This window comes from Mobula birostris, chromosome 8 (genome assembly GCF_030028105.1).
Source record: "Mobula birostris isolate sMobBir1 chromosome 8, sMobBir1.hap1, whole genome shotgun sequence".
Classification (NCBI taxonomy): domain Eukaryota; kingdom Metazoa; phylum Chordata; class Chondrichthyes; order Myliobatiformes; family Myliobatidae; genus Mobula; species Mobula birostris.
Window position 1 is genome coordinate 43,266,232 of NC_092377.1, and position 19,725 is coordinate 43,285,956.

Below are 19,725 nucleotides of genomic sequence, written 5' to 3' on the forward strand. Positions count from 1 at the left end.
CCGTCACCATCATGGTCAAGAACTGCCGCATGATTTTCATGCTGGTGATAACAAGCGGCTTCTTCGTGGTGGAGCTCTTGGTAGGATATATAGGCAATTCCATCGCTCTGGTCTCGGACTCCTTCAACATGTTGTCTGACATGATCTCCCTGGGCGTCGGGTTGACCGCGGCCAACGTATCGAAAATCAGGAAGCGCCACAACAACACGTACGGCTTTGTGCGAGCAGAGGTGGTAGGAGCTCTGGCCAACGCCGTCTTCCTCTCAGCATTGACTTTCACCGTCTTCATCGAGGCGATCATCCGCCTCGTCCATCCGCACAGGATAGAGGATGTCGGCTTGGTGCTGGTCGTCGGGGCTCTCGGGCTGGCCGTGAACGTCGTCGGTCTGATTCTCTTTCAAAATAGTTGTTTCAGAGGACGGAGAAGCACTCAAACAGGTGAATGCGGCTGCCTGGAGGAGTGTTCCAGACAGCCAGCAAATAAGCAAACGACGCCTCACGCCCGCGCTTGTTAATACGAATGGAACATAACCTAACTAATGTAATACAGTAATTATAATAACAACCGCTGTGGTATTTGAATTTTCAGTCCACTTAGGCTTCGACTTAACCCCGGTGCTTTGCCGTGCTTTGTCAATATAGGGTCTATTAGGGTGGAACCCAATCATTCAAAGTATTAGATAGAAAGAAAGATAGATAGATAGATACTTTATTGATCCCGAAGGAAATTTCAGTACCACAATAGAATTACAAGTGCACAGATATACAAATATTAGAAAAGAAGTAAGAAATAAAAAAAAATAAGTTACTTTAAACATAAAATCGAGCTTAAACAGAGCTCTGGTAACCGAGGTTAGTAACAGTATTAAAATAATTAATACCCGGCATTTGCAACACAATTTGTATACAGTATTGTATATAGGCAACGAATAGAAGGCTTGCATTTCTTAATGTGTTGTTAGAATATGACTGTGGTGTTAGTGCCTCTGTTTTATTTTGTGTGTATAGTGTTCACTGACGTAATGGCGGTCAGTTCTGTAGTTTCACATCATAAAATGGAATGCATTCATCGATTTATATTCCTTTTTTTCTGATTGTAGATAGATTGGGAAATGGCACGAGAGAACAAATAGAGAACAAAGGGTCAACAAATGCTGCGGCTTTAAATGTCCGAGGTAATACAGTTATCTTGTCATAGTCGCCGTGATGATACGGGATATATCATCATGTTTCTTTATTCCAAGTGTTTATCAGTCCGCAGTTTAAATAAACACAAGAGTCTACATTCATGCTTAGATATCCAGTTTGCAATCAATCCTTCCACTGCAATCTTTTTGGACATTTAATGAATTATGAACAATTTGTTGATTTCTCAGGTATTTTTTCAAATATTTAATTCAGGTTGAGCACCACTTACCTAAAATTCCAAAATTAGGAAACCTCCAAAATCGGATTTTTTTTGAGCACTGGCATTTCACAAATTGAAAATTCGGCAAGGTGCTGGTAAGGTTCCCAGGTGATCTCTGTGTAACACAGACAATTCAGAGAAGTGCCCTCATATATGTTATGAACAGAAGTTAATGAAAAAAAGAAAAACACTGCATAAAATGAAAATTAAAGATCTTGATCGTGTATTGAAAGAGTGGATTTGTCAGAGTCAGAGTGAACAAATACTGCTTAATGTGCTGATCATGAAACAAGCAAAGATCTATCACGATGAACTGATAACTGAAGATTATCATGAATGTTCAGCAGGCTGGTTGCAGAAATTTAAGAAAAGGCATGGCATTAAATTTTTAAATATTTGTGGTGATAAAGCATCTGCTGATCATGAAGCAGCAGAAAAATTCATTGATGAGTTTGCCAAGATCATCGCTGATGAGTGGCTGATTCAGTACATGTGTGTGGTGAACAAGTGTAAGACAAAGTCTGCTTATAGGTAGCACATAAATTCAGAGTTGGGAACAATGGCAATGCCAAACAGCCACTGACTGTCCAACTGAGTGGCCGAGGTAGTGATAGCTTAACTTTCCAATGGTTCAATGTACACATTGTTGTTTCAAGCCCCAAATTATTAGAAATATTATATAAAACTACCTTCAGGCTATATAGATATAAGCTGTACAGGTAATGTAAGTGGATTTTGTGTTTAGACTTCGGCCCCATCCCCAAGGTATCTCATTATATAGATGCAAATATTCCAAATTCTGAAAAAATCTGAAATCCAAATTGCTTCTGGCCCCATGCATTTTGGAGAAGGTGTGATCAACCTGTATTAGGTATGTGCAACATGACATCTTTCACCATTTAAAAACTACTAGAGTTGAAAGCCAATGATTACTATAAATATAGTTTAAACTGGAGTTTTAGGCTTTGATGGAATGAACACTTTAAATTATTTAAATGACCACTATTGAAATAAAAGCCTCAAATTTAGCAACAAAAAACTGAAAAAGTTGCAAATCTGATACAGAGACAGCAAAAGCTGGAAATACTCAAAAGGCCAGTCAGCACTGATTTTTCATGTTGATAATTTTCATAAGAATAAGGTTAATCAAAAATCATTGGCCCAATAGAGTGATCCTTTCTCTTTTCCTCCTTTTAAGTGGAGTCAAATAAATCAAGCCATAGAATTGTACAACCAGCATTTGTCTCAACAAGTCCATGCTGACCAATGGGCACTCGTCTAGTTTAATCCCATCTCCCAGCACTTTCTCCATAGCCTTCTACATCTTGGTGATTTTGGTGTTCATCCAGACCAGTGACCCAATGTTCTCAGTGATCCAATTTTAACTACCCTTTAAGACAGTACATTCCAGGTGCTTACCATTCTCTGGGTGAAGAAGATCCCTTTCGTATCTCCTGTACATATCTTTCCCCTTACTCTAAATCTATGTCCTCTAGTTTTATCTACCTCTGATATGGGGAAAGGTTTCCAGCAGTCCATTGTATCTGTATCCTTCATAATATTATATCTCAATTATATACCCTCTAAGAGGGGATTTAGAAGAATGAGGGGGGATTTCATTGAAACCTATTGAATATTGAAAAGCTTAGATAGAATGGATGTGGAGAGGGTGTGTCCTGTAGTGGGTGAGTCCCACCAGAGAGCACAGCCTTAGGATACAGGGCCATCCATTTAGAACAGAGATGAGGAATTTCTTCAGCCAAAGGGTGGTGAATCTGTCAAATTCATTGCCATGTCCAGTGGTGGAGGTCAAGTCACTGAATATATTTAAAGTGGTGATTAGTAGATTCTTGATTGGTCAGGGCATCAAATGTTATGGGGAGAAAGCAGGAGAACGGGGGTTGAGAGGGATATTAAATCAGCTATGATGGAATGGCAGAGCAGATTTGATGGGCCAAATGGCCTTATGCTGCTCCTACATCTATGGGCTTTACACTCAGGGTGTAGCCTTACCAAGGCTCTGCACAACTGTAGCAAGTAGTTCTGTACTCCAATTTGCTTGCAGTTAAGGCCAACATACCACTTGCCTTCTTAACTGTCTGCTGCAGCTGCAAGCTTACTTTCCAGTACTGGTACATAAGTACAGTATACCCAGTTTTTGATGCTTCTTCCCTTTCCCCAAATTATCTGAAAATAACACGCTTTCCAAATTTTTTTCATCAATGTGAATAACCTCATGTTTATCAGCCATGCATTTGCCCACTCACTCAACCTGTCCAAATCACACAGACGTTTCTTTGCTTTTCACAAACCCATACAGCGTTATGTGATTTGCAGACTTGTAATATTACACTAATTTTTCTCAGTTACATCTTTCATGTATACTGTATGTTGTGAATTCTTGAGATGCAAGCACTGATTTCTGCTGCATCTCACTTATCACTGCCTTCCATTTGCATTAAGGCCTGTTTATTCCTGTTTTCTTGTTTTCTGCCTGCCTATCAGCTCCCTATTCACGTCATTATCTAATCCCATCTATACACACCCCATGAAGTGACAATGCATCATCTGTAATGAGTTAAGTAATGCCCAGCTTGTACTCAAAGATACACATCTTTTACACATCCTATGTCTAAAGAAATCCAGAAATGCTGCTGAACCATATTCTGCTTTGCTATTACTGTCAGAGTAAGGTTATTGAGCTTTCAAAAAAAAAACCATATCACAGTTTTTCCTTCTAAACTTTGAACTGTTGTTTGTAAGGACTGGCTGTGCTTGTGTTTTATATCATTGCACTTACTGTAAGAAGATTTAATGTGCTTTAACTAGGGTGTATTGGTGTACAATCATATTTTCATATGGATTTCATACCATTTTCCATTCTATATGGACATTAAGTGTTAATGAATTTTCCTGCAAGTATTTCAAGCTCCCTATAATTCATTAGCCCCTCACTGAAATGTGATTTTACAAGTATAGTTAATCTCCAGTATCACATCCAGGTGGCCCATATTCATCTGTGCTGGTGAGATTTGAAAACATGTTTCAGAACTCCGGCTGCTAATCTAGCAATTTAACCACCTGCATGGCTATAGTTAAGTCACCAGAAAATTAAAAGCTATTTCCAATCTTTTTAGACAGGGGTTCCCAACTTCTTAATGCCATGGACCCCAAACATTAACTGAGGGGTTTGTGGACCCCAGGTTGGGAACTGCTGTGAAATTTAACTCAAAACCAAAACCCTCTGTTGAATTCACATTGATTGAAGCAATAGTTGATTCTTCATTCCAGTAACTCACAGGTAGCACAAAGATGCTAATTTTAAAATAGGGATGGGTGATAGCACAGGCAAGAGCAATAGGTATGGAGATGGATCCACCATTCTGTATAGCATTGAATATACGATATCTGAGTTCTTTTTCCAGTGGGATGTGGATTCATGATTACAGTACTGTGCAAAAGTCTTAGGCACACGTGGAAAGACTTGCACAGCATTGTATTTGTCAACATGGAATGGAGTGTGAGTTTGTAAACATGGTGGGAGTAAAGGATGTTGGGAATGGCGAAGGTGGAGTGCCACCAGCGGGATGTGGGACAGGTGGCAGAGAAGGCGTGCTGCGGCGGGAGGAGGGCGTGGTGCAGGTGCAGATACACCCAGCTCTGAGACACTACACAAGGTTATTTAATTCCAAAGAATTGGTTTATCAATCATTACAGAATGTCTGTCTGGTGCTTCCTGCTCCCTCCTCTCTCCCTTCCTCTTTCCCAATAAGCATTCTCCTCTCCCTGCCCATTTCCCACTCATAGTTCACAACAGAGACACAAATCAGAATCAGGTTTATCATCACTCACATATGTCATGAAATCTGTTTTTTTTGTGGCAGCATTAAATACATAAAATTACTACAGTACTGTGCAAAAGTCTTAGGCACCATAGCTATGTATACAGTATATGTGCCTAAGACTTCTGCACAGTACTAAACTTCAAGCAAAGGTGTGCAATCAGGCTAGAGGATATCAGTTTAAATGAGTAAAATATGGATTTAAATGTTGATTTAAAAATATGATGTATGAATAAATTATAAAATGAAGTATTTCACTTAAAGCATTTGAGTGCATTTGAATGAAAAGTGACGGTTAATTGATGACTTGGAGAACTAGAGGAACAAAGTATAATGAGTTTAATATTCATATAATTGAATTTTTCTTCTATACTACAATTATGTGAAAGCATTTCAGGCTATTATTTTTAAAGGATGTTAGTCATCATAGATGTACAGAAATCACTGATTAGTATTGGAAGCTGATTTATTTTATGCTCATAAGAGTTAATGCATAAATATTTATTTTCCAGGTATCTTTCTGCAGGTAATGGGTGATGCATTGGGATCTGTTGTGGTGGTAGTCACTGCCACTATATTCTATGTGCTTCCTCTTGACAAAGATGAACCCTGTAACTGGAAATGCTACGTCGATCCAAGCCTGACAATCATTATGGTTGTAATCATTATATCATATGTCTTACCACTTGTAAAAGAAACAGCTATAATTTTGCTCCAGATGGTGCCCAGAGGGATCGAGCTACATGATATAGGTAAGATATTGCTTACTGTGTAAGATTAATTAACATGTCTCATGGACTGGAAAAGAATTTCCTGACAAAGATATTATGGGGTCATCTTTAAATGTTATGACTGAATATTTTGTACAATATTTATGGGGTTAAAATTGCTTATGTTAATTCAAGAAGATGTTATGATAATATTCTCAATAAACTGCAACATTGGTTGAAAATGATTTGATTCTGCAGTTTCTAGATATGATTAAATGAACAGGAAGATGCGATTATGCACATGGCACAACTTCTAGTTCTGTGCACATGAAATTAATGTAGCCTTGGATGGTTGCTGTGATATATTGCAATTAAGTACAGAATTACAGGAGCATAGCTTTAGTTGATTTCAAATTGATGTAATGTCCTTTGGTTCAGAAAGCATTTAAGGGAATCACATTATGTCTGGTTATTCATGACCAGCATAACAGCTAGATCAATTAGAATTATATTGTCTCTGTTTATATACTTTCTTTAGCATCAAGGATGACGTGTTTCGTACTCCACCCTCTGCTGTAGGCAAGGTAAGAGGTGCTTGTTGGGGCAGATGTACAGGTAGACTGGGAGATGATGTATTGTGTATGTTGGGGTTCTGTAAATATTCTACTAATTGATTCAAGTTTCTTAAAATCATACTGAATGTCCTACCTGCATTTTGAGCAGTTTTAGGGCAGATCTTCTCATAAGTCATCAGGACATTGCACTTTTACAAGGAGCCTTTGAAAAACCAATTTAAGTTGCTGTCTCTATCGACCTATCATTGTGATGGAGCTCAGGATTATGCTTGTTTCCAGACTGTGATGTTAGTGAAGTACTGTAAGTGACAAGGACTGCCCAGTGCAGTTGATTGAGTGTAATTAGATCTCAATACCAAGGACGTTGGCCTGAGAGAGGACGCTGATATTGGAACACTTACTCTGCGAGTGGATTTGGATGACTTTGCAGAGGCTGCTTGGTGATGCCTCTCTGGTGCTTTGAGTATCTGTATTTCGTCTCAGAAGTGTATAAGAAGGCAGGAATCATGGCCAATTGGTAAACTGTAAGATTTGAGATAAGTTTCTGGTTGTTATCTTTAAATACTCTTTTCCTCAGACTACATCCTCTTCCTCCCCACTCTGAACCTCACCCACCGGCTTCTCCCTGTGCCTTGCCTTTCTGTTGTTGGATAGTGGCCTGACTAGGATGATGGAGATTGGTCTAGGTGCATAGTTGCATGTTGTGGCTGTACCTGAGGTTGTTGCCATGAATAATGAGATGGGGTTGGTAAATCCACAGAGAGAGGATCAGCTTGGATGGTTCTGAGCAGTAACCTGATTAGTATATCAATGCAAAAATTGGGAGTCTTTTGTATTCACTTTCAAATGTTTCTGTAGATGAAGCTGTCTGGATAAATTTTGCTTATTACTGAAAGCAGCAGCACAATGAACAGTAGATCTTGGAAAATTGTCTGATTAGTGGAGTCCCCAACCTTATATTAAGGCGAAAGATAGATTTTCTTGCATGTTATGTACAAATGTAATTGAAATAACATACTAAATGCTTTTGAGGCACATTCTGTGAAAGGTGTTGAGTTATTTATCTTATTTGATGTGAGTATAGTCAGATGTGAAAACCACATCTAGTGCAAGTTGAATCTTCTTACGTTTGTAAACTGTGACAGTTTTGCAATCAGATATAAATGAGGAAATATTTGATGCAATGATTTAGCTCATAAATATATCGGATACAGTACATTACCTCTTTCATTGAGGCATACGTTTTGAGGAAACCTGATATTTTCATTTCCATTTAATTACTTACAGACAACCATCACAGACAACCATCATACCTATATGGATTTTCTATACCATCAGTCTTCAGAGATCATTTTTAATTTTCATTCAAATGTTTTTATAATAAAGGTTTAATGCAGCCTTTCTCAACTTTTTTGCCGTGGAGGAACCTTTAAAATAATTTTCAGGTCTCAGGGAACACCTGTGTAAAAATTATTATCTCTAAAGCTCTCAGTACATTAGCGTGATCAGTAAGTTGTAGATATAATAATCCAAAACTGATTGTCAATGGTCTTTTGAGTAGAGAATGAATTTTTAGCCAACTTTTCTTGGAAAAAAAAAACAGATAGTTAAGCTTAGCTCGCCTTTCTTGAAATTACTCTTCCTTTTTCATAAATTTTAAAAACTCATAAGGCAAACATAATAAATTACCCAATTCTGGGTCAAACTTGAGTTAAGCACATATGGATTTCAATATCAACTGAAATGAAGCAATTTCTATCCTTGCTCTTGATGCTTGTTAAACAAGAAAAAGCTTGCTTACACTTGTAAGAAGTTGAAAACTGCAACAAAATGATTATTGCTTTCCTATGATTAGCAGGATACTCTTCTTTCACAGAAATCCAGAACTTGTGCAGGGAAAGGTCAGTAAATCTCATCTTGAGTGCAAAGTTCTTCCTCTTCCCTCAAAGTCAAGTTCTCCCTCTTCCCTCAAGTTCTCAGACTGAGCAGAAGATTCAGGGAAAAAATCCCTCTCCAAGTCATACACTTTTTTTTTGAAAGGGAGGAAAAATATTCTTCAATTTTGTTCTGCTGTTCTTCCAGGTGGTTTTCAATAAGACTTGAGACTTTCTAATATCCTTCCTCACTCTCAAGCCCAAGCAGCAGAGGAAACTTTTTAAGATTTCCTTTTGCAGCATGATTTTTCCAAAGTTCCAGTTTCCTTTTAAATTCAAGAACCTTGTCACTTGAAGTCAAAACATTTCTCCAGCGCATTGCAGAGACTTATTCAACTGGTTCATATGATGAAAAATGTCTGTTAAGAAGGTTAGTTTCTGCAGCCATTCTTTGTCTTCAAAGCACTTAGTAAAATCTGGCCTACTATTTTCCTAAAATACTCCTGCCATTCACCTTTCAGCTCAAACATCTGGTTAAGAATTCTTCCTCTGCTAAGCCACCAGATTTCTGTATGTAGCAGGAAATTGGTGTGCTCTTTGTCCAGGTTTCATACAGTTTTTAAAACATTCTTGAGTGAACTGGTCTGAAAGCTACTAAATAACTTGCTCCCTGAACTCTTATAATGATTGTGATTTTATTTTCAAAAGTATTAATCTATTTGCTCTGAGATTCCAATTGTTGTTTAAAATAATCAGCATTTTTACATGTCATATAGCTGTGATTTGTAGTTAAGTGTCTTTTCAGTTTTGCTGGAGCCATTGCCACAGACTATGCACAATGGATTAGGACAACTTGGATCACCGGTCCATGTAAAACATCGTTGTAAAGATATGGTACTGGCTGATTACTTTAGTCCCGCTCACTGCTTTTGTCTCCAGGATCCAGAAGAGGCCAGTGGACTTCTTCTGGGTCAACAGGAGGCACTGGGTCTCTGCTGTGGTCCCAAGTCCTCCGAGGGCGGAAGGCGGTCAGTCATTGGTGTGTGTGTGTGGACGCAGCTGGCGGCTCCCCGCCTCAGGACACTACAGTGTTACCTGTACAGCAACCACCCTCCTGAGATTGCATCCGCTGGCGACGCACTTTCTCTGCCAGGGACACTGCCTGCAGGAGGGCACGCGGCTTTCAGTGGACAGCATCAGCTGCGCTGCTTTGAGGGAACTGCCTCCTTGCCAAAAGCTGTTGAGGTATGGGGTCTAGTCTCATCCAGACAAGGTGCTCCTGCACCGGTGGGTGACGGTGCTCTAGCTGCGAGGGAGACTGGTCCCCATCCTGTCACAGTGGTGGTCCGTGGGGCTCAGGGAAGCGGAGAGGTTCTGGATGCACCACCACCTGCTGGGCCGGAAGTGCTCGTCAGAACCAGGTCTTGAGATACCACGTGGGAGAGGGTCCCATGTAACGTCAGCCATCTTGCAGGGATGCCCACCGTGCCATTCCGTGATACTCTAAAACGTTTCTTCTGTGGGCTGGTCCTGCACATCTTTCACTTCCTTACATTTGTCTACCCACCAGACTCGCCTTGGCGATCTGTTTGATCATTAGAAAGCGGAGGAGGTCACCAGTGGAAATCAGTTTATGCAGAGGTCCTTCCCCTGTACATTGGGGACCTGGGGTGGAAGGCGTTGCAAAGGGCAGTACCGTGCTATAGGTCTTTATTTAAGTTCACTGGCACCCTGTCCAATCGTCCATTCTGTGGCCGGGAGGAGTCAGTGTATCACACTTATCTGGAGTGTGAAAGGTTGCAGCCCCTGTTTGAGTATCTGAAGGGGCTGCTGCTCAGGTTCTGATTGCACTTCAACCCCACGCTCCTTATATACGGGCACCCAGTATGGAAAGAGGTGGTCGTGAGGAGGATCTCCTGGTTGGCTTGCTCCTGAGCCTGGCTACGATGACAATTCACGGGTCTAGGTAGTGGAAAGTCGAGGCTTCTGCCAGGGCCGACTGCCTGCCCCTCTTCCGAGGATACGTTCTGTTCTTGGAGAGGGAGCACGCGGTCACAATGGGTACAGTGGGAGATCTCTGAGAGCAATGGGTTCCCCAGGGATTCGACTGTTTTATAGACAAGAGTAATCATATTTTAATTTGAATTTATTCACTGTCTTATAAAGGCTTAATGTTTGTACTTTGTGTATTTGTTGTGTAAATAAACTTTTATGGTTTTATGGAAAAAAAACGGACTTTTTATCTGCCCATTGTTTCACTAGTGCAGTGAAGTGACTTAGAAGATTGTAATTCTTCATCATTATCCTTATCAGAATTGTCTGCAGGCCTAGGTCTAGAATTCTCCTCTTCTATCTCACACTTCCTTTCAAAAATCGCCACACTGAACTGTCATTAGAATGAAAACTTCCCTCCAATTTTCTACTACACTGGTAGAGTTTGTTTGCTTCCATAACTCAGTTAGTGGTGCGTAAGGGGAAGTTGGTGGATGTAATTTGGGAGGGAGAGGCTGACGTCACAGCCTGAGTTGGGTGAGTCCATTCAATGTTTGGAAATCACAGTTGATGCTCATCATCAGCCTGCCGTCCTCCCCTCTGTGCAATGCAGTGCGGATCATCAGCCTACCGTCCTCCCCTCTGTGCAGTCCAGTGCGGATCATCAGCCTACCGTCCTCCCCTCTGTGCAATGCAGTGCGGACCACCAGCCTACCGTCCTCCCCTCTGTGCAATGCAGTGCGGACCACCAGCCTACCGTCCTCCCCTCTGTGCAATGCAGTGCGGACCACCAGCCTACCGTCCTCCCCTCTGTGCAATGCAGTGCGGACCACCAGCCTACCGCCCTCCCCTCTGTGCAATGCAGTGCGGACCACCAGCCTACCGCCCTCCCCTCTGTGCAATGCAGTGCGGACCACCAGCCTACCGCCCTCCCCTCTGTGCAATGCAGTGCGGACCACCAGCCTACCGCCCTCCCCTCTGTGCAATGCAGTGCGGACCACCAGCCTACCGCCCTCCCCTCTGTGCAATGCAGTGCGGACCACCAGCCTACCGCCCTCCCCTCTGTGCAATGCAGTGCGGACCACCAGCCTACCGCCCTCCCCTCTGTGCAATGCAGTGCGGACCACCAGCCTACCGCCCTCCCCTCTGTGCAATGCAGTGCGGACCACCAGCCTACCGCCCTCCCCTCTGTGCAATGCAGTGCGGACCACCAGCCTACCGCCCTCCCCTCTGTGCAATGCAGTGCGGACCACCAGCCTACCGCCCTCCCCTCTGTGCAATGCAGTGCGGACCACCAGCCTACCGCCCTCCCCTCTGTGCAATGCAGTGCGGACCACCAGCCTACCGCCCTCCCCTCTGTGCAATACAGTGCGGACCACCAGCCTACCGCCCTCCCCTCTGTGCAATGCAGTGCGGACCACCAGCCTACCGCCCTCCCCTCTGTGCAATGCAGTGCGGACCACCAGCCTACCGCCCTCCCCTCTGTGCAATGCAGTGCGGACCACCAGCCTACCGCCCTCCCCTCTGTGCAATACAGTGCGGACCACCAGCCTACCGCCCTCCCCTCTGTGCAATGCAGTGCGGACCACCAGCCTACCGTCCTCCCCTCTGTGCAATACAGTGCTCACCAATTATCAGCCTACCATCTTCCCCTCTGTGTAATATAGTGCTTATCAATTATCAGCCTACCGTCCTCCCATCTCTGCAATACAGTGCTGATCATCAGCCTACTGTTCTCCCCTCTGTGCAATACAGTGCTCACCAATTATCAGCCTACTGTTCATACCCTCTGTGCAATACAGTGCTCACCAATTATCAACTGCCTCCTGCATTTCGTGTCAAAGATTGAGAATGGACTCAACCAAATAAACACGGTCCCACTGCACACTGCCATACTGAACTGAGATTGCTCACCATGGTAAGCGCTAATTCAAAAAACAATGTTTTTTATCCTGATCCCTTGCGGAACCCCTAGCAACCTCTCACGGAGCCTGGGTTGAGAAACCGCGGTTCAGTGTATTATACGAATACTAAAATATATCAAAAAGTTTATCCTAATCCTAATCAATGGCTAAGTTGTCACGTGCAATACATTGTACAGTGGGTTCATGTGATGCAGAATTATATTATATCTCAAATAGATTCTGAAGCCATATCAAGTGTATTTGAACTCCAGAAAATATTTGATAAAGTTACACATAAAAAGCTGCATTTAAAAATTCACTGTTTCAATAACTTAGAATGTTAAGAAGTTGGGTGAATGCTCAGGAACAGCTGTCTGTTAATGAAATTACGTTGGTGTAGGCTTGAGCATTAAACAGAATTCGCAAAGGAATGAGGTTGAAATTCTTAAAGTCCATTGATTCTTTTAATGTTTTCCATCAAGAGGGTCTGATCACTATTTTTACTGTTCTGCTTGGGTCATTTGGGTTCCTCTTTACATTCCACTAGAATTAACTGATTTTCATATATTACATGTAAATATATTATAAAGTGGTTATAAGTAGAACTATGAAAAAATCTCCATCATTGTCAGTAGGCTTTTTTAAAATCTACAATGAAAAGCCTATTGACAATCACTGTCATTCTGTCGTTGGGGAAGTGTTGTGGAACTATAGCTGAATAAGAGTCTGAATCTACAAAAGCAGAAAAGAGAGCAAAACAAATTAATTCTTGGCTAATAGATCCAAATATTACAACAATACTTTTGCTAAAAGAGATTAATGGGATTACGAAAAAGATTCAGTGCCTCTGCATTTAAGTTGTACAGTTAACATGTGAAATGTGGCTGGAGAATACAATTGATATAGTTTTAAATTGGTTTAATTGAAGTGATTACTATTTGATATTTCTTTTATAGAGAGTAGGTATGAAAAGGTTCTGATTCAGATCTTGGTTCTTGTATATGATGAAACTTTGATAACTGGCTGAAAGCATACATCTACACATTTTTATAGATGATATTTTCATAATATGTATCGATTGAGGAAGCTTTTACATACTTGCTTCAGGTTTCTCTCTTGCTGTTCCTCAATGTATACCGTAGTTACAGAGGTTTACAACAGTTTGAGGTGTCTCTAGTTTTAATTGATATTGTTCCTTCAGAATGACCCAGCTGAATATGCTTAATCAGTTTTACTCCTCTCTAACTGAGATGGTCTTTTAAGCAAAATGTTCGAGACTTGGTAACTCCCCCAATGGAGATGTTTGAGTATTTAAATTGGCATGTTTCTCTGTCTCTATTCAATATCCAGGATTCTACCAATCCAGTGAATTATCAGACTGAAACAACAGGAATTCTGCAGATGCTGGAAATTCAAGCAACACACATCAAAGTTGCTGGTGAACACAGCAGGCCAGGCAGCATCTGTTTCAGTTGACTGTACCTCTTCCTAGAGATGCTGCCTGGCCTGCTGCGTTCACCAGCAACTTTGATGTGAATTATCAGACTGATCTTGTTTACTGGAAGACAGTCAAATGTAAAGCTCTGATAAACTTAAATTACACACTATTTTTATTTATTGATTAAAATCTTCAGTACTCTTTCCTATGTTCTGCAGATGAAAAGTTGCGTTCAGTTGATGGAGTATATGGGATTCACGAACTCCATATCTGGGAACTTGCTGGAGGGAAGAATATCGCTTCACTTCATGTGAAATGCCTGGATCCTTCTACGTACAAAACAGCAGGGTTACAAATCCGTGAGGTCTTCCACAATGCAGGAGTTCACTCTGTAACCATCCAGGTAGAATTTTCTGAAGGAGTAAACGATTCTGATTTAACCTGCAATTTCCCCTGTATGTTAACAGAATGTGAGAATCAACTGTGCTGCATTCCACAAAAACATTATGATGTTGATGTGCAGGGTTACATAGAGATGAGTAACAATCTTCCAGAAGCCTCCTGTAATGGCCACAGGAGAAATAGGGTAGAGGAAAATAACATCGAAGAAACTTCCAATATTTCGCCTCACAGTTTGGGAATACAGGGAGAAATAACTGAAGAAAAGGAAGACACAGATGGACTATTACATTTGCGGAGTTCTTCACTGTAGCGAGTGTATTTCCTTTGACAATACAGTCAAATTTCAAATTAAAGTTGAATCTAGGGTAGGTACTTTAAAAAAAATTTTAATGTGCCAAAGAAGAGCACAGAATAGTAAGGTTTGAAGTTTGTTGAGCTAAGGTTCAACTTTCTCATTATAGCCAGTCTGAAATAAGCTTATGGATAAAATAGGGTTAATGGAAAGTGAAGTTATTTGTATACCTTTAATGTTAGGGCTAAGTGTCTATGAAATTTGTGAAGGATGTTAAGCTATGTTTTTGCCTCTTACAATCTTTAATTTACATACTAAATCTGAATGAAATCTTTAGCTATACCTAATTTTAGTTGAAATGAAATGTCCAGCCAAGGCAGTTGCATCAGATTTACTGCAATGGATTACTGGTTTGAAAACTGAAATAAAAAATGCTCAGAAATTTTCCAGGTTGTGTAGTCAACAGTTATTGGGGTGATCAAACTAACTGCTCTGGAACATAATTGTTGAGCAGCTATTTTTTCTACTTGCTACTAATTCAAATGCATTTGTCTGAATTGTTCTCATTCTTAAAAATTACAATTACTGTATGTGTTGTAATTTTCATTTGAATATACATTTCAGTTATTAGATTATGGTTGTAATAGGGTGATATGAGTAAACATGATGTATCATCATATTTTTACCTACTGATTTCCTAGAATAAAGGTAGAATATCAGCTATATTCTCTGTGTTCATAACAGGTCAAAATTCCATCTATTCTGATGGAAATAGGTAATCTTAGTGGTGCTGGAATGTTGTCGAGGTGAGAGGAAGATGTCAAATTATGCATTCACCTATAAAGCAAGAGGTCTTCTTTGATGAGAATAGGCCATCGTGCTTATCTGTCAGTACATCCTTGTGGAGTCTACAGATACTTCTAGATTGCTCTGGGATGTTGTAACTTCCCTGGAATTCATCTAGAATTAGTTTCTACAAGAAGCTTGCTTTTCTAATTGATGCTGCTGATCTTCTGTGTGAGGCAGATACTTCAGAAGTGTTTGGTAGATCTGTCTTCCTGCCAGCTTTCAAACATCCTTGAGATCTGGTTATGGTTCAACAGGAAGTGGTCTATGTGGATGGCAGTGCCAGCTTATGGTGAGTTACAGGGGATAAATGTTTCCAGAAACAGAAAATAACACCAGTAGGTTAGTTTCTGGAGGCCTCTTCCTTGTACATATGGCTAATTGCAGATTTATATGAATGCAATTCTAATAGGGAATATATAAAAGATAGATGTGAATAAATTTAGTCTTCGTTTTAGGCAAGCTATTGACAAGCACTGTTCGATCATTTTAAGAAAGACACCCTTGAGGATAAATCTTGATGCATAAATGTAGATTCAGTTTCCTTTTAAAGTAGATGAGATGGAGGAAGGTGCTTGATTAGGTTAAGGCCAATAAGACACTTTCTTATATGCATGACATTGCAAAACACTAGAGTATTAATAATTAGATACTGGTCAAATTTTACTCTTTTTTTCTTAAATAGATGAAAGGTTGGCTGATCTATCTTTTTAACTCAGCATATTAAAGTGGTTTCAGCTGAGGTTCCTGGATGGGATGAAAATATTCTGATATTGATGTTAAAGGAAAAGAAAATTTAACTATGTTTTTTGTAGACCTGGTCAATGCCTTTGACTCCATTGATTATAAAGTGAGAAATGAATGTTGACAGAGAATTAATGATCAATTTATTGGTTTAGTTGGTGGCATGTACTTTGACCACAGCAGAATGGAGTTTACTAAACCTACTCTAATTAGAAGAGGGGTGAAGCAGGGGTATGTTCTGTTCCATATCTTGTTGTATTACTTTATGGATATCTTATGTAAGTTTGGTAGGGAAGATTGTGGATTTTTGTCTATATAAATGATATAGTATTGATTAATGATTCACATAAAACAATGCAGTAGATAAGGAAAATAATTGAGGGATTCTACTTGAAAACAGGCCTTGAATGTCTTGGTTCTCTTTGCCTTCTAAGAACAGAACATTCAATTATATTAGGCTGGAAAGTGAGAATAGTTTAAAACTGGATTTTATTGCTCTGAGAAAAGTGTACATGCTTCAATTGAACTAATGTGTTGTTTCAAGGATAAGTCAGTGAATAAATTGGATGGAAGGTTTCCTCACTGGAGCAAGAAGAGAATGGCTTCCTGGGCATTCAACGTTTTTAAATCCTTTTCTGTGTTAATCTCATGGTCTAGCATACCTGAAGCCACAGTCACACAGCTTTGCACCATATAACAGTATACACTAATGCAGAAGGGTCTCCACACAGAAGGGTTATAACCATTAGGCAGTCCAAAACACCAGGGTTACAAGACCTGATGTACTGTTGCAGAGAGATTTAAAATCTGACAGTAACTTGCATGAACTCTACTTTTGTACAGCTGGTTTGTTGAGTTTAAAGGAATTCGTGCTTTATCACTTTAAAATATGTAGTTAAAGGAATTTGGGTGTGTGATGGCATTTCAGTGATTTAAGTCTGAGTTTGGATCAAACATGGATATTGTAAATGTATTTATGCATATTTAGGGAAAAGATATTTTGGTAAATAATAACATCAGGTCATTATCCTATTCAGAAATGAGCTGTAACCATGAAGGGAATATTTGACTTCTGTAACTGTTAATTAGCACAACCATGATATTTGGTGTGGATTATTTGGCAATGTGATTATTTCCTATTAATATTAGCCCCACTTATACAAAGTTATGACCCCTACAGCTCTAGATTTAGAATATTATTTATGTACAATAAACTTCAAATTTTAATTCATTGAGATTAGAATGTACTGTGTGTCTGTTGCTATAATATTGTGGAGAATTGAAAGGCCTTCTTCATATCAAGTGGTTCCTAAATATTTTTGGGTTATTGCCCCCTTGATTCCCAGACCTTATTAGCTTAGCGTAGCTTTGTGCATGGTAGGTCACATCTAAACAATCTTAGAGTTTTTTGAGGAAGTTTCCAGGAAAGTTTATGAAGGCAAGGCAGTGGACATAGTCTGCATGGACTAGGTCCCACATGGGAGGTAGGTCAAGAAGGTTCAATTGCTTGGTATTCAAAATGGGGTAGTAAATTAGATTAGACATTGGTTTTGTAGGAGTAGTAGATGGTTGCCTCTCTGACTGCAGGCCTGTGATTAGTGGTGTGATGCAGGGAATGGTGCTGGATCTGTTGTTTGCCATCTATGTCAACGATCTGGATGATTATGTGGTTAATTGGATCAGCAAATGTGTGGATGACACCAAGATTAGAGGTGAAGTAGACAGCAAGGAAGATGATCAGAGCTTGCAACAGGATCTGGACCAGCTGGAAAAATGGGCTGAAAAATGGCAGATGTAATTTCAAATCAAGTTTATTTTCATTTCAACCATAAACTGCTGGTACAATACACAGTAAAAGCAAAACAACGTTCCCCCAGGACCCTGGTGCTACATGAAACAACACAAAACTACACTAGACTAAGTGAGGCAGCACAAGGATACACTAGACTACGTAAAACAATATAAAAACTGCACTAGACTACAGACCTGCACAGGACTACATAAAGTGTACAAAACTGTTACAATAGGCACAGTAGAGGACAATCTAAAAAAATTACAATATAATAATAAATGATGTAGATGTCAGTCTAGACTCTGAGTATTGAGGAGTCTGATGGCCTGGGGGAAGAAACTGTTAGCTTTGCGGGTGCAGCGTGTAGTGTAAATGTCTGTAATAGCGGGAAGAGAGACCGCGATGATCTTCTCAGCTGACTCAGGACGGTGCAATTCCTGAACCAGGCAGTGATGCAGCTGCTCAGGATGTTCTCGATACATCCTCTGTAGAATGTGGTGAGGATGCGGGGCGGGGGGGTGCGTGGGAGAAGGACTTTTCTCAGCCTTCACGGAAAGTAGAGACACTGCTGGGCTTTCTTGGCTATGGAGCTGGTGTTGAGGGACCAGGTGAGATTCTCCGCCAGGTGAACACCAAGAAATTTGGTGCTCTTAACGATCTCAACGGAGGAGCCGACAATGTTCGGCGGAGAGTGGTTGCTCCATGCCCTCCTGAAGTCAACAACTATCTCTTTTGTTTTGTTCACATTCAGAGACAGGTTGTTGGCTCTGCACCAGTCTGTTAGCCGCTGCACCTCCTCTCTGTATGCTGACTCATCGTTCTTGCTGATGAGACCCACCACGGTCGTGTCATCGGCAAACTTGATGATGTGGTTTGAGCTGTGTGTTGCAGCACAGTCGTGGGTCAGCAGAGTGAACAGCAGTGGACTGAGTACACAGCCCTGGGGGGCCCCCGTGCTCAGTGTGATGGTGTTGGAGATGCTGCTCCCGATCCGGACTGACTGAGGTCTCCCAGTCAGGAAGTCTAGGATCCAGTTGCAGAGGGAGGTGTTCAGGCCCAGCAGTTTCAGCTTTCCAGTCAGGTGCTGAGGAATGATTGTGTTGAATGCTGAACTGAAGTCTATGAATGGTATTCGTATGTACGTGTCTTTTTAGTCCAGGTGGGTGAGGGCCAGATGGAGGGTGGTAGCAATGGCGTCGTCTGTTGAGCAGTTGGGACAATATGCGAACTACAGGGGTCCAGTGAGGGGGGCAGCAGGGTCTTGATGTGCCTCATGACGAGCCTCTCAAAACACTTCATGATGATGGATGTGAGTGCAACGGAGCGGTAGTCATTGAGGCAGGACACTGAAGACTTCTTTAGCACGGGGTTGATGGTGGCGGCCTTGAAGCACGTTGGAATGACGGTGCTGCTCAGAGAGATGTTGAAGATGTCAGTGAGAACATCTGCTTGCTGGTCTGCACATCCTCTGAGCAGTCTGCCAGGAATATTGTCTGGTCCAGCAGCCTTCCGTGGGTTGACCCTGCATAGAGTTTTCCTCACATCGGCCACGGTAAGACACAGCACCTGGGTGATTGGGAGGAGGAGTGGTCTTCCTCGCCACCACGTAATTTTCCGCCTCGAAATGAGTGTAGAAGTTGTTCAACGTATCTGGGAGGGAGGCATCACCAGCACAGGCAGGTGATGTTGTCCTGTAGTTGGTGATGTCCTGAATGCCCTTCCACATGTGCCGTGTGTCGCCTCTGTCCTGGAAGTGTCTGTGGACTCGCAGGGCGTGTGCATGCTTTGCCTCTCTGATGGCCCGGGACAGTGTGGCCCTCGCTGTTGTTAGAGCTGCCTTGTCACCTGCTCTGAAGGTGGAGTCACGGGTCCTCAGCAGCGCATGCACCTCCGCGGTCATCCATGC

The 19,725-nt window shown here is 41.3% G+C and overlaps 1 protein-coding gene across 1 annotated transcript; it reads left to right on the forward strand.

Moving 5' to 3' along the window:
- On the forward strand, positions 1-14,964 carry LOC140202184 (calcium/manganese antiporter SLC30A10-like). Its single transcript, XM_072267055.1, has 4 exons — positions 1-438; positions 1,101-1,175; positions 5,763-6,002; positions 13,962-14,964. The coding sequence occupies exons 1-4, from the start codon at positions 12-14 to the stop codon at positions 14,453-14,455; spliced, it is 1,236 nt and encodes a 411-aa protein (XP_072123156.1). The 5' UTR covers positions 1-11; the 3' UTR covers positions 14,456-14,964.
- Positions 14,965-19,725: the final 4,761 nt, after the last annotated feature.